The sequence below is a fragment of the Geotrypetes seraphini genome, chromosome 6, assembly GCF_902459505.1.
Source record: "Geotrypetes seraphini chromosome 6, aGeoSer1.1, whole genome shotgun sequence".
NCBI lineage: Eukaryota > Metazoa > Chordata > Amphibia > Gymnophiona > Dermophiidae > Geotrypetes > Geotrypetes seraphini.
In genome coordinates, this window is record NC_047089.1 from 188,483,514 (window position 1) to 188,496,017 (window position 12,504).

Below are 12,504 nucleotides of genomic sequence, written 5' to 3' on the forward strand. Positions count from 1 at the left end.
TGAAAAGCTGGAAAACTGAAATAAGAAAGTGAATGGGTTGGTGCAATTTCTAGGAAGAACTGGACAAAATTGAGGAGGCAGAAAAAGTTGAAATGTGTTTATACGAATGCTCAGTTTATTCAATAAACACACTGATCTAGAAGCCATCCAGCTGGAAGAGGACTTTAATGTGGTTACAATATCAACTTAAGGTTCAGTTATATTCTGAAATGGCTTGCAAATATGCCAGGATATATTTTTTTCTGAAAGGACAAGACATGTACAAAGGGAAACAGCAGCTTTAAATGTCAGGAACAAAATAAGAGGAGAACAGTGATCAAAAGCAGCTGAGCTGTTGTCGGTTGTCCTGGAGAGATCTAAAGGGTTTAAGCACAAGCCACCAGCAAAAGATATATATAAAGACACAATAGAAGCCATCTAAAGAACAGTAAGGCAAAGGGCCTAAATTTAAAGGGGTAGGGACTTGATATACCACTTTATCAATAGAAGCTTCGTTAGCCGCAAACCTGAAGTCATAATGCCACTGTACAGAACCATGGTGAGACCTCATCTGGAATACTGTGTGCAATTCTGGAGGCCACATTACCGTAAAGACATGCTTAGAGTTGAGTCGGTTCAGCAGATGGCCACTAGGATGATCTCAGGGCTCAAGGGTCTCTCGTACGAAGAAAGACTAAACAAATTGCAGCTCTACACTCTAGAGGAACGCAGGGAAAGGGGGGACATGATTGAGACTTTTAAATACATCACGGGACGTGTCGAGATGGAAGAAGACATCTTCTTTCTCAAAGGACCCTCGGTCACAAGGGGGCATCCGCTCAAACTCAGAGGAGGGAAATTTGATGGTGACATAAGGAAGTATTTCTTCACAGAAAGGGTTGTAGATCACTGGAACACGCTTCCAGTGCAGGTGATCAAGGCCACCAGCGTGCTTGACTTTAAGAATAAATGGGACGTCCTCGTGGGATCCCTACGAGGGTCGAGTTAAGGAACTAGGTCATTAGTACTCAAACTTAATGGGGTGGGTCAGTAGAGTGGGCAGACTTGATGGGCTATAGCCCTTTTCTGCCGTCATCTTTCTATGTTTTTTCTATGTGGTTACACAATCAAAGTGGTGTACATATGTTAGACAGGTACTTATTTTGTACCTGGGGCAATGAAGTGTTGAGTTAACTTGCCCAGAATCACAAGAAGCTGCAGTGGGAATTGAACTCACAATCTCAGGGTGCTGAGACAGCTGCTCTAACCACTAGGGCATGATAGAAACTTGCGTGCACCAGCTGTCTGGTGCATGCAAGTAGAGTAAAGGGATTCCTGCCATGCGACCATCAAGTTTGAATCTCATTGGAATCCTACGATGATCATGTTTTTGAATATTCAGATCTTGCTAGTCTTAAGGGGATTTGAAACATCAGTGTTTAAACAAAACAGATTGGAATACTCTTTTTCATTTTACCAGTATGCATTCATTACATTCTCGAAGGAGCATTTTTCTCACTTTTTGAGATATAGGAGATTGTGTTCCTCTACCAGACAATATGAGGATCAAGCAGAAGAATTGACATCTAAATTGCAGGCTCGAGGCTATCCTCATGCCATAGTGAAGAGGGCTGCCATTAGGGCTAGATGTAAGTATAGATTGGACCTGGTGGAACCTACTGGTAGAACTCGAGAAACTCAATCTGACATGGTAACTTGTGTCTTGAAATATAATACCAACATAATGGATTTTGTAAAGATTATTAAAAGGAATCTATATATTCTTTCTGCCCATCCAGCTTTTGACAATATGAAAGTATTGTTTTCTTATACTAGAAATAATTTAACATAGTAACATAGTAAATGATGGCAGATAAAAACCTGAACAGTCCATCCAGTCTGTCCATTAGTTATACCCATTAAAAATACATGATTAAATTAACTTGTCTCTTCTTTGATATTTCTGGATCATAGACTGTAAAGTCCACCTGGTATTGCCCTAGGTTCCAAATGCTGAAGTTGCCGTCCATGCTCACTCCAGTCTATCCAACCATTATGGTAGATATCCTGTTTGCAGGATATCTACCATAATGTCTGGCCAGTAACATCCTCGTATTCCAAGTTAGTGGAGTTCTCATCCTACACCAGCCCAATCCTACACCAAATCATCTTTGTCCAACTGAAGTGTGGAATCGTGAAGGGAAGAGGAGGGTGGCAACTGGAGGGCATAGAAAATCTAGTCACTTTTCGGTCCGTGACTTAATGTTAAAAACATCTCAATTTAGACATCCTATGACAACTGACATCTATACATTGTATTCTAATACTTCATGGCAACACCAGGAAGTATTTCTTCACCGAAAGAGTGGTTGATCACTGGAACGAGCTTCCGGTACAGGTAATCGAGGCCAACAGCATGCCAGATTTTAAGAGTACATGGGATGCCCGTGTGGGATCCCTAAGAGGGTAGAGTTGAGGAGTAGGGTCGTTGGGAATGGAATCTCTGGGAAGGTAAGCCTTGGTGGGTGGGTCTGTTAAGTGGGCAGACTTGATGGGCTGTGGCCCTTTTCTGCTGTCATTTTTCTATGTTTCTATGCACCTTACAGTATGTTATATCTGTGCTGATCAGCTCTTGTAAGCTTTTATATGTGGGACAGACGTCCTGTCAACTAAAGGCTCGGCTGATCGAGCACAGACATTGTGTAGCTACTAAGAAAATGACTAAACCCCTTGTAGAACACTGTCTTGTTGAGAACCATGAATTTTCTACATTTTGATGTTTGATACTGGAGCAGCTTCAGACAAACAAACGTCGTGGCAATATCCGCTGTTGTCTGAGGCAGCGCAAACAGCGGTGGGTATTTAAATTGCGATCGGTGACTCCTGCAGACCTGAACATTCAGTAGAATGGAAGGCATTTTTATGAAGAGAGTGAGGTCATTGAGAGGTGATTGGCTGCAAGTGAGGTTATCACGTTGGGATGCTGATGTAGCCTCTTATAGAAGGAGTCGTTTTTCTTTCATTCAGTAGCCAGTTGTACATGCTGTGAATAGTTTGTTTCCCATGACGACGCTCTAGTGCAGCGATGGCGAACCTGTGGCACGCGAAGGCCTTGTAGCTGGCATGCGCAGGGCTGCCATCAGGGCAGTACTACCAGGGGGTGCACAGGAGAGAGAGCTGAACGGGGACAATGGGGGACCCGCGGGGTTAAATATAACTCGAGCCGCGAGGCTCGTCTTCTACTCCGACTGCCCTGCCGCTCACACAGCCAATCGGAAATCTTCCCCGACGTCAGCGCTGACGTCGGAGGGAGGGCTTAAGCAAAGCTTGGTGGGGGAGGGAATGGGTTTTTGGACACAGAGAGCATGAACTTGGAAGAGAGGAAAGGAGGGAAAGAGATGCTGAGATGGGGGAGGGAATGGTTTTTTGCACACAGAAGGCATGGACTTGGGAGAGAGGAAGGGAGGGAAAGAGATGCTGAGGTGGGGGAGGGAATGGGTTTTTGGACACAGAAGGCATGGACTTGGGAGAGAGGAAGGGAGGGAAATAGATGCTGAGGTGGGGGAGGGAATGGGTTTTTGCACACAGAAGGCATGGACTTGGGAGAGAGGAAGGGAGGGAAAGAGATGCTGAGGTGGGGGAGGGAATGGGTTTTTGGACACAGAAAGCATGAACTTGGGAGAGAGGAAGGGAGGGAAAGAGATGCTGAGGTGGGGGAGGGAATGGGTTTTTGGACACAGAAAGCATGGACTTGGGAGAGAGGAAGGGAGGGAAATAGATGCTGAGGTGGGGGAGGGAATGGGTTTTTGGACACAAGGCATGAACTTGGGAGAGAGGAAGGGAGGGAAAGAGATGCTGAGGTGGGGGAGGGAATGGGTTTTTGGACACAGAAAGCATGAACTTGGGAGAGAGGAAGGGAGGGAAAGAGATGCTGAGGTGGGGGAGGGAATGGGTTTTTGCACACAGAAGGCATGGACTTGGGAGAGAGGAAGGGAGGGAAAGAGATGCTGAGGTGGGGAGGGAATGGGTTTTTGGACACAGAAAGCATGAACTTGGAAGAGAGGAAGGGAGGGAAATAGATGCTGAGGTGGGGGAGGGAATGGGTTTTTGGACACAAGGCATGAATTTGGGAGAGAGGAAGGGAGGGAAATAGATGCTGAGGTGGGGGAGGGAATGGGTTTTTGGACACAGAAAGCATGAACTTGGGAGAGAGGAAGGGAGGGAAAGAGATGCTGAGGTGGGGGAGGGAATGGGTTTTTGCACACAGAAGGCATGGACTTGGGAGAGAGGAAGGGAGGGAAAGAGATGCTGAGGTGGGGAGGGAATGGGTTTTTGGACACAGAAAGCATGGACTTGGGAGAGAGGAAGGGAGGGAAATAGATGCTGAGGTGGGGGAGGGAATGGGTTTTTGGACACAAGGCATGAACTTGGGAGAGAGGAAGGGAGGGAAAGAGATGCTGAGGTGGGGGAGGGAATGGGTTTTTGGACACAGAAGGCATGAACTTGGGAGAGAGGAAGGGAGGGAAAGAGATGCTGAGGTGGGGAGGGAATGGGTTTTTGGACACAGAAAGCATGAACTTGGAAGAGAGGAAGGGAGGGAAATAGATGCTGAGGTGGGGGAGGGAATGGGTTTTTGGACACAAGGCATGAATTTGGGAGAGAGGAAGGGAGGGAAATAGATGCTGAGGTGGGGGAGGGAATAGGTTTTTGGACACAAGGCATGAACTTGGGAGAGAGGAAGGGAGGGAAAGAGATGCTGAGGTGGGGGAGGGAATGGGTTTTTGGACACAGAAAGCATGAACTTGGGAGAGAGGAAGGGAGGGAAAGAGATGCTGAGGTGGGGGAGGGAATGGGTTTTTGCACACAGAAGGCATGGACTTGGGAGAGAGGAAGGGAGGGAAAGAGATGCTGAGGTGGGGAGGGAATGGGTTTTTGGACACAGAAAGCATGAACTTGGAAGAGAGGAAGGGAGGGAAATGGGTGCTGAGGTGGGGGAGGGAATGGGTTTTTGGACACAAGGCATGAATTTGGGAGAGAGGAAGGGAGGGAAATAGATGCTGAGGTGGGGGAGGGAATGGGTTTTTGGACACAGAAAGCATGAACTTGGGAGAGAGGAAGGGAGGGAAAGAGATGCTGAGGTGGGGGAGGGAATGGGTTTTTGCACACAGAAGGCATGGACTTGGGAGAGAGGAAGGGAGGGAAAGAGATGCTGAGGTGGGGAGGGAATGGGTTTTTGGACACAGAAAGCATGGACTTGGGAGAGAGGAAGGGAGGGAAATAGATGCTGAGGTGGGGGAGGGAATGGGTTTTTGGACACAAGGCATGAACTTGGGAGAGAGGAAGGGAGGGAAATAGATGCTGAGGTGGGGGAGGGAATGGGTTTTTGGACACAAGGCATGAACTTGGGAGAGAGGAAGGGAGGGAAATAGATGCTGAGGTGGGGGAGGTTGACTCAGGTTTTACTACTGACAAACCCGACTGCGGCAGACCTGTTGGTAATTGAGTTACCAACAGGTCTGCAAGTTTTTTGACAGGCTTGCCTGTCTTTTTTTATTCTTTTTTTCCATGGCACATATATTTTGCTTATGTAACACACGCAAAATATCTACCCCATAAAAAAAAAAGAATAAATAAAAAGAGAGGCAAGCCTGTCAAAGTACCCCCCACACAAATGCGCCCCCCCCCAAGCATGGCCGCCCCCACCCCCGACCGTCACAGCCCTCTCCCGCCTTCCTTCCCTGTGACCGGCACGGCCCTCGCCCCCCTACCAGCACAGCCCTCAAGTTGGGAGCAGGAGGGGGGTGCTCAATCCCTCCTGTTCCTAGTCCTCTCACCCCCTGGGCCCACCCCTGGTAGGCCCAGGAGGTCAGTCCCGGCCCACCCACCCTGGTACTTTTAAAAAAGTTGGGAGCAGGAGGGTTGCCCGTTCCCTCCTGCTCCTTCCAGGCTCCCATCTTCGGGAGCAGGAGGGGTGCCCGCACCCTCCTGCTCCTACGCTGACAGTCTTCTCTTCGGAAGCAGGAGGAAAATCCTCCTGCTGCTCCAGCCAGCTGCCGACCAATAGCGGCCTTAGGCCCCGCTCCGGCGCATCATTTGATGCACGGGGAGAGGCCTAAGGCCCTGATTGGCTGAGGTGCCTCGGGCTCCTCCCTTTGGAGGGGCCTGGGGCACCTCAGCCAATCAGGGACTTCCTTAGGGAAGAGTCTAAGGAAGTCCTTGATTGGCCATTGTTTGGGACTTGTTTACTGAGGATCTGAATCTGCTATGAGGCTGAGCCTGGAGCATGGACACAGAGTGCATTATAAAAAAAACAAGAACATGGAGAGCATAAATTTATTTTATTTATTTAAAATATTTCTCAACCGCCTATTCCTAGGCGGCTTTATAAACAGCAGGACCTCGATTATGGACTGATTTAAATGGGTCACTGTGTCAAGATCTTAAGAGTTTAAAAAAAAATCTTTGAAAACTGACTTTTTTGTTAAGGCTTTCTTTTAAATGGGTAGTCTCCTGCTGATGCTGAAATTGGATGTATAATTACTTTGTTAATATGTCTATGGTACTGTTTTTTCTCTGACTTTGTATGTAAATTGTACTCTGCTTCGGTTGTTAAACGGAATACAAAATTTTTAAAGATAAATAAAAATAAAAAAGGACCAAGAATGTATAATGGAAGGATGCAATGTACTGTGCACTTGTCAATGTGATCTATGTATTTTAAGAGGGGGGATGAACACTTACTGGGGTACCAGCCAGCCCAAGGGATGGGGAATTTGTCCAACAGCTCCAGGAGACAGTGGATAATATGGCGACAGCTCTGAGGGATGAGGTGGACGTGGGATACCTAGAGAGAAAAGAGAAAGGAGAAGGGGGTCATTGGGATGTTTCTTCAAGCTGGAAAATGAGAATTTTCTACCATTTGGTCAAGGCAGAGGGGAAGTGGAAAAAAAAGATCCGTTATTGGCTCCAAGAGCATTATCTTTCCCCTGCTGCATAACACCTGTAAACAAATTGTTTCGCTATTACAAAGAGACCCATATAAACTGCTATAGTTGATCTTCTATGAAAAAGATATCAACAAGTGAAAAGTATGCTATATTCTGAATTTCTGTGTGTTGGAAAATGATGGGAGAACATTGACATTTTAAATAATGTTGACGTATCAAAGAATAAAATCTTTAGCCATATTGCATTAAGAAGTGCGCTTTTTATGCTGTTCACTGAGTGACATTAGCTCATAGTACTAAAATTCAATCTTATAAAAAGAACAAAAACAAGTTGAAATACTCAAAACAAGTAACGGATAATTCCCATGCAAGTTGTAGCATACAGAGCTCTGCCAATGCACCTCAATCCTCTTCAGAAGCCACTGCTATTTCCAAAGATGAGATGCTACCCTGTTCCAAAAAGGACACTTTCTAGCCACTCCTAGCTTTAAACTGCCATTTTAATGCAGCATGGTATTTATAATTCCCGATTCTGACTACTGAATCAGTGCAGGAAGTTCCATAATGCAGCAGTATGAGGCTACTGGACATCCAGGGCTGGCTAAATTTGACAGCTCTGTATTCCAATGCTGAAACCTCTCCAACCCTACACATACATACAGCTCTGCCAGTGCACCTCAGTCCTTTGCTGCAGTGCTTGCTGCTATTCCACTAACAGCCACTATCCATGCTAGAACATTAGCAATCCCAAGTCATCTCTACCAAAGCACCGGCAATAGAGCAAACACCACAAATACAGAGAACCTCTGACCAAGAATTAGATTAACACCATGCATCGTATTTTATTTGGCAACAGAGGCAGACTTCACACACTGACACAGGACAACAGATTATCCCCCGAATGCCTCGATCCACATGGATGCACCTTGGTGCTTACCTGTCTTTGGATCAATTTCTGGTGAGAACTGAGAGGGCGGTGTGCTAGGAGAGAAGTGTTCGTTGCTGTAGGTGATAAGGGGCGTCAGTGGATGCATGTGGTGCGGATGCTGCACAACTGGAACTTTGTTAGACTGCAAAGAAAAAAAAGGTAAACAAAAGTCAGAGATCAGAGATAAAACCGGCATGCAGGTTGCCTGAATCAATTGAACTCCAGTTTCTGCATTTTTCGCTTTTCTAGTCAAAACTACTGAAGTGTAATACCTCCTGTTACTGCACAAAAAGAAAATAGTTTACTCTTACAGAAACCCTCCTCCCCAACCCAAAAAGTCTCTCTTCTCTACATATCTAGTTGGCCTTTGCTTCAAATAAACTGTGAGCATTTTTTGCCCCTCTGGTCTCTCTACTGGAAGATCTCTATATAAAAGTTTATAACAGCTTAGCATTCTTTATAATTACTTGTAATATACATAAGCTGCATACAAGCTAATGGTTATGGTCGAAGCAGATAAACTGCATCTTGACACACAGCGGGCTGAAATTATCTCTCTCGCCATTTTTAGCCTAAATAACACCTAGGGGACTAAACCATACTTTTTTAGGCAGTGTATCCCTTCCAAAGGGTATCCAAACCTGTTCTAGGGGAATCACAGCCAGTCACATTTTCAGGATATCTGCAATGAATATGCATGCGAGATATCTGCATACCAAGAAGGTAATAAACTGTATGCCAATTAATCTACCGTATTTCCCCATATATAGGCTGCAGCCTATACAGTCAAACCTCAGTTTACGAGTGCACCGGTTTGCGAGTGTTTTGCAAGACGAGGAAAACATTCAGAAAATCAGCGCCTCGGAAACCGAGTTTGACTCAATTTACAAACGCCACCCCCCACGATCCGGCATCCCCACCTTGCTCGCGATCCTACATGCCCCCAAGCACCAAAACGACATCCCTTACCCCGATTGGGTACCGGCACCAGCACCAACGCACAGGACATGCCGGTTCCCAAAGATCCTCCCTCTTTTGTGCTGGGCTGGGCGATGTGTCGGAGATCCTTCCTCTTGCCTGTGCTGGGCTGGACTGGGCTTTGAGCATTTGTGCATGCGCAAAGCCATCTGGTCTCGGTCTCGCTCTCTCCGAGATTCTCAGATTCAGAATCTCGGAGAGAGCGAGACCAGAAGCGGTTTACAGAGGAAGAGACTGTATGCAGACAGCGATATTACCAAAAAAAAAAAAAAAAAAACTTTCAAAATTACATTAGGGTTAATCAAATTTTTCCTGGAAGTGTTTTAGAAGTACATCAAGGCAGAAGTGGAGTCAGAGAAATTTATCAAAGAGATAAGTTTTGATTGACTTCCTAAAAGTTTGTGCGTTCAACGCTCTTATGTTTCCTTATGGAAAGCGGCCCGCCTAGCGGCAGAGGGGTTTGTTTCTGCTGCCTCACTATGACTCCGTTCTCTTGGCCCTTAGGATCTGGTACTTTGTATTTCTACTCTCAAGCCGGTATGCAAGGGATAGGTATGACTGGGGGTATATGGGGATTTGTATGGGGTTCCTTGCTGAGATTAGTATGGTATGTCTGGGTGGTGGCTGGTATTGGATTGGTTGTGCAGTGTGGATGTTCTGGGGTTGAACTATTTTAAAAGATTATTGCAGCCATGGCTTGCTCTCCCGCGAGATGATCCTTCTAATCTTTTTCTTTCTTCCCTGCTGGGAGGCTACTGTTTCCTTGCATTCGGGCTATATTGACGTACTCAGATCCATTAAAGCTTATTTCGATACAGCGGCATTCAGAACCCTAGTCCAATCCCTCGTACTGAGTCTACTTGACTACTGTAACATCGCCTATTTAGCAATTTCCCAAAAGAACATGCAGCGTTTACAATTGATGCAAAATGCAGCAGTCAAACTGATCTTTGGGCTGAGGAAGTTTGACCACGTGATACCCTACTACCGGCAGCTGCATTGGCTGCCAATGGAGGCGCGCGTAAAGTTTAAATTTGCCTGCTTCTGCTTCAAAGCACTACACGGACTTGCCCCTAAATATATAACTGACCTTTTCGTCTTCTCAGCCAACAGACACAAGAGAAGCTCACATTCCAACTTCGTTTCCCCCCCAGTGAGAGGTTGTAAACTGAAAAAACACCATGAACATCTTCTCTCGCACCAAGCAGCATCATGGGGTAAAGACCTAGAACAATTGCTTTCGCCCACTACTTATCAGGAATTTAGGAAACGTCTGAAAACACACCTGTTCCTAAAGTATCTAGACAATTGATCCTCTCTTCTCTCACCCCTCTATAGCGATTTAACTTGTTCTATTGATCACTCTCTCCTCAAAAATAGATTTCCTGTCCTATTAACCCTCTTTCTTCCTCCCCTCTTAAAGTCAATCAATTTGTACCTTTGCTTAATCTTTGTAAACTGCATAGAACTTCATGGTATTGCGGTATATAAGCTGTTATTATTATTACTTTCTTCTGGGACTGTACATGTTTGCCCTTTGTTTCTTTTGCTTCCTGGTGGTTTCTATCTGAAGCCCTCCTGGGCATGCTGTATTAACTTGGACCTCTTGCTTATAGACCACTACAGTGATGTAGTTTCTGTTTCTTGTATTGCTGTTGGCTGCTTTATCAATAAAAATTATTAAAAAAAAAAAAAAAAAAAGAAAATGCGTTCAAGATAAAGTTGGTTAAACTTTTATTCCATTTGCTTGCTTGGAATGATAATGTTCTATTAAGGAATCTCATGTAGATAAGGCCTTCAAGGATGGAAAGGCGAACTAGTAGGCACTACGTGTACAAGTTGTGCCTGTAAATTTGAAATAAAATAGATAGATTGGGGATGAATCTATTATGGTTTTGAAGCAAAGGCAAGCAAACTTAAAAATAACCCTTGCTTCCACGGGCAGCCAGTGTAGTTTTTTGTAATAGGGGCTTAATATCTGGGGCGGCCTATTCAGCATTTTAAAATTATCCCCCCCCCCCCCACCGTCCCTTACCTCTCTCCTCCCCTTACCTACCTCCCTCGCTGGCAGCGGCCTCCTCAAATCTTGCTGCCAGCATTGCAGAGCAGGAGCGATCTTTGCATCTGCAGGCCAGCCCTGCACTGCTTCCTGTATGGCTTTGCCATCATAAGAACATAAGAACTGCCATCTCCGGATCAGACCTTTGGTCCAAGTCCGGTGATCCACACACGCGGAGGCCCAGCCAGGTGTACACCTGGCATAATTTTAGTCACCCATATCCCTCTATGCCTCTCGTAAGCAGATGTGCATCTAGTTTGCTTTTAAATACTAGAATGGTGGATTCCGCAATAACCTCCTTTAGGAGAGCATTCCAGGTGTCCACCACTCGTTGCGTGAAGCAGAACTTCCTGATTTCTCCTGGACTTGTCCCCCCCTTAGCTTCAGTCCATGTCACATTGGACATTGTAAATAATTTTTTTCCTGCTCTATTTTGTCAATTCCTTTCAGTATTTTGAAAGTCTCAATCATATTTCCTCGCAGTCTCCTTTTCTCAAGGGAGAACAATCCCAGTCTCTTAAGTCGTTCCTCGTATTCCAAGTTCTCCATACCTTTTATTAGATTCATTGCTCTTCTCTGCACCCTCTCCAGCAGTTTTATATCCTTCTTTAGGTTGGGAGACCAATGTTGGACACAGTATTCCAAGTGTGGTCTGACAATTGCCCTATAAAGCGGCATTTTAATTTTCTCCGATCTACTCATGATTCCTTTCTTTATCATGCCTAACATTCTATTTGCTTTCTTTGCCGCTGCTGCGCATTGTGCCAACGGTTTCAGGGTTTTATCAATATACCCAGGTCCTTTTCCTGTTCGTTCTTACCCAGAGTTGCACCTGACATTCTATACTCGTGTTCCTTGTTCTTTCTGCCTAAATGCATTATTTTGCACTTTTCCACATTAAACTTCATCTGCCATTTCTCTAACTGACACAAGTCACTTTGGAATTCCTCGCTATCCTTTTGCGATCTGATTGCCCTGCATAGCTTTGTGTCGTCTGCAAACTTGATGATGTCACTGGATGTTCCTTCTTCTAGGCCATTGATGAAAATATTAAGTAAGATGGGCCCAAGTACCGAGCCCAGAGGCACACCGCTAGTCACTTTCTCCCAGTCTGAGAACTTTCCATTTATGCCCACTCTCTGCTTTCTGTTCTCCAGCCATTTGCCTATCCATCTTAGTATATTTCTCTCTATTCCATGGCTTTGTAGTTTCCTGATAAGTCTTTCATGTGGAACCTTGTTGAACGCTTTCTGGAAGTCCAAGTATATTATGTCCACCGGTTCTACACTATCAATTTGTTTGTTCACGGTCTCAAAAAATTGAAGTAAATTTGTCAAACATGATTTCCCTTTCCTGAAGCCATGTTGACTGGCTCTCATCAGGTCGTGTGTATCCAAGTGCCGGACTATGCTATCTTTAATCAGTGCTTCAACCATCTTTCCAGGGACAGATGTAAGACTCACAGGTCTGTAGTTGCCCGGTTCTCCTCTTGATCCTTTTTTAAAATTGGCGTGACGTTCACTATCTTCCAATCGTCCGGTATCTGTCCAGTTCTAATTGACAGGTTGGCAAGTTTTTGCAAAAGCTCTCCGATTTCAACCGAGTTCTTTTAA

At 45.3% G+C, this 12,504-nt stretch overlaps 1 protein-coding gene across 2 annotated transcripts in view; it reads right to left on the reverse strand.

The window, feature by feature from the left end:
* The window catches only part of TCF7L1 (transcription factor 7 like 1), a 288,821-nt gene that overhangs the window by 51,701 nt on the left and 224,616 nt on the right, over positions 1 to 12,504 (reverse strand). For both annotated transcript variants that reach the window (XM_033948980.1, XM_033948979.1), the window contains exons 5-6: positions 7,864 to 7,996; positions 6,721 to 6,823 (exon numbers count right to left, since the gene is read on the reverse strand). In XM_033948980.1, the coding sequence (XP_033804871.1) occupies positions 6,721 to 6,823; positions 7,864 to 7,996 (236 nt within the window). The remainder of the gene's footprint in view (positions 1 to 6,720; positions 6,824 to 7,863; positions 7,997 to 12,504) is intronic.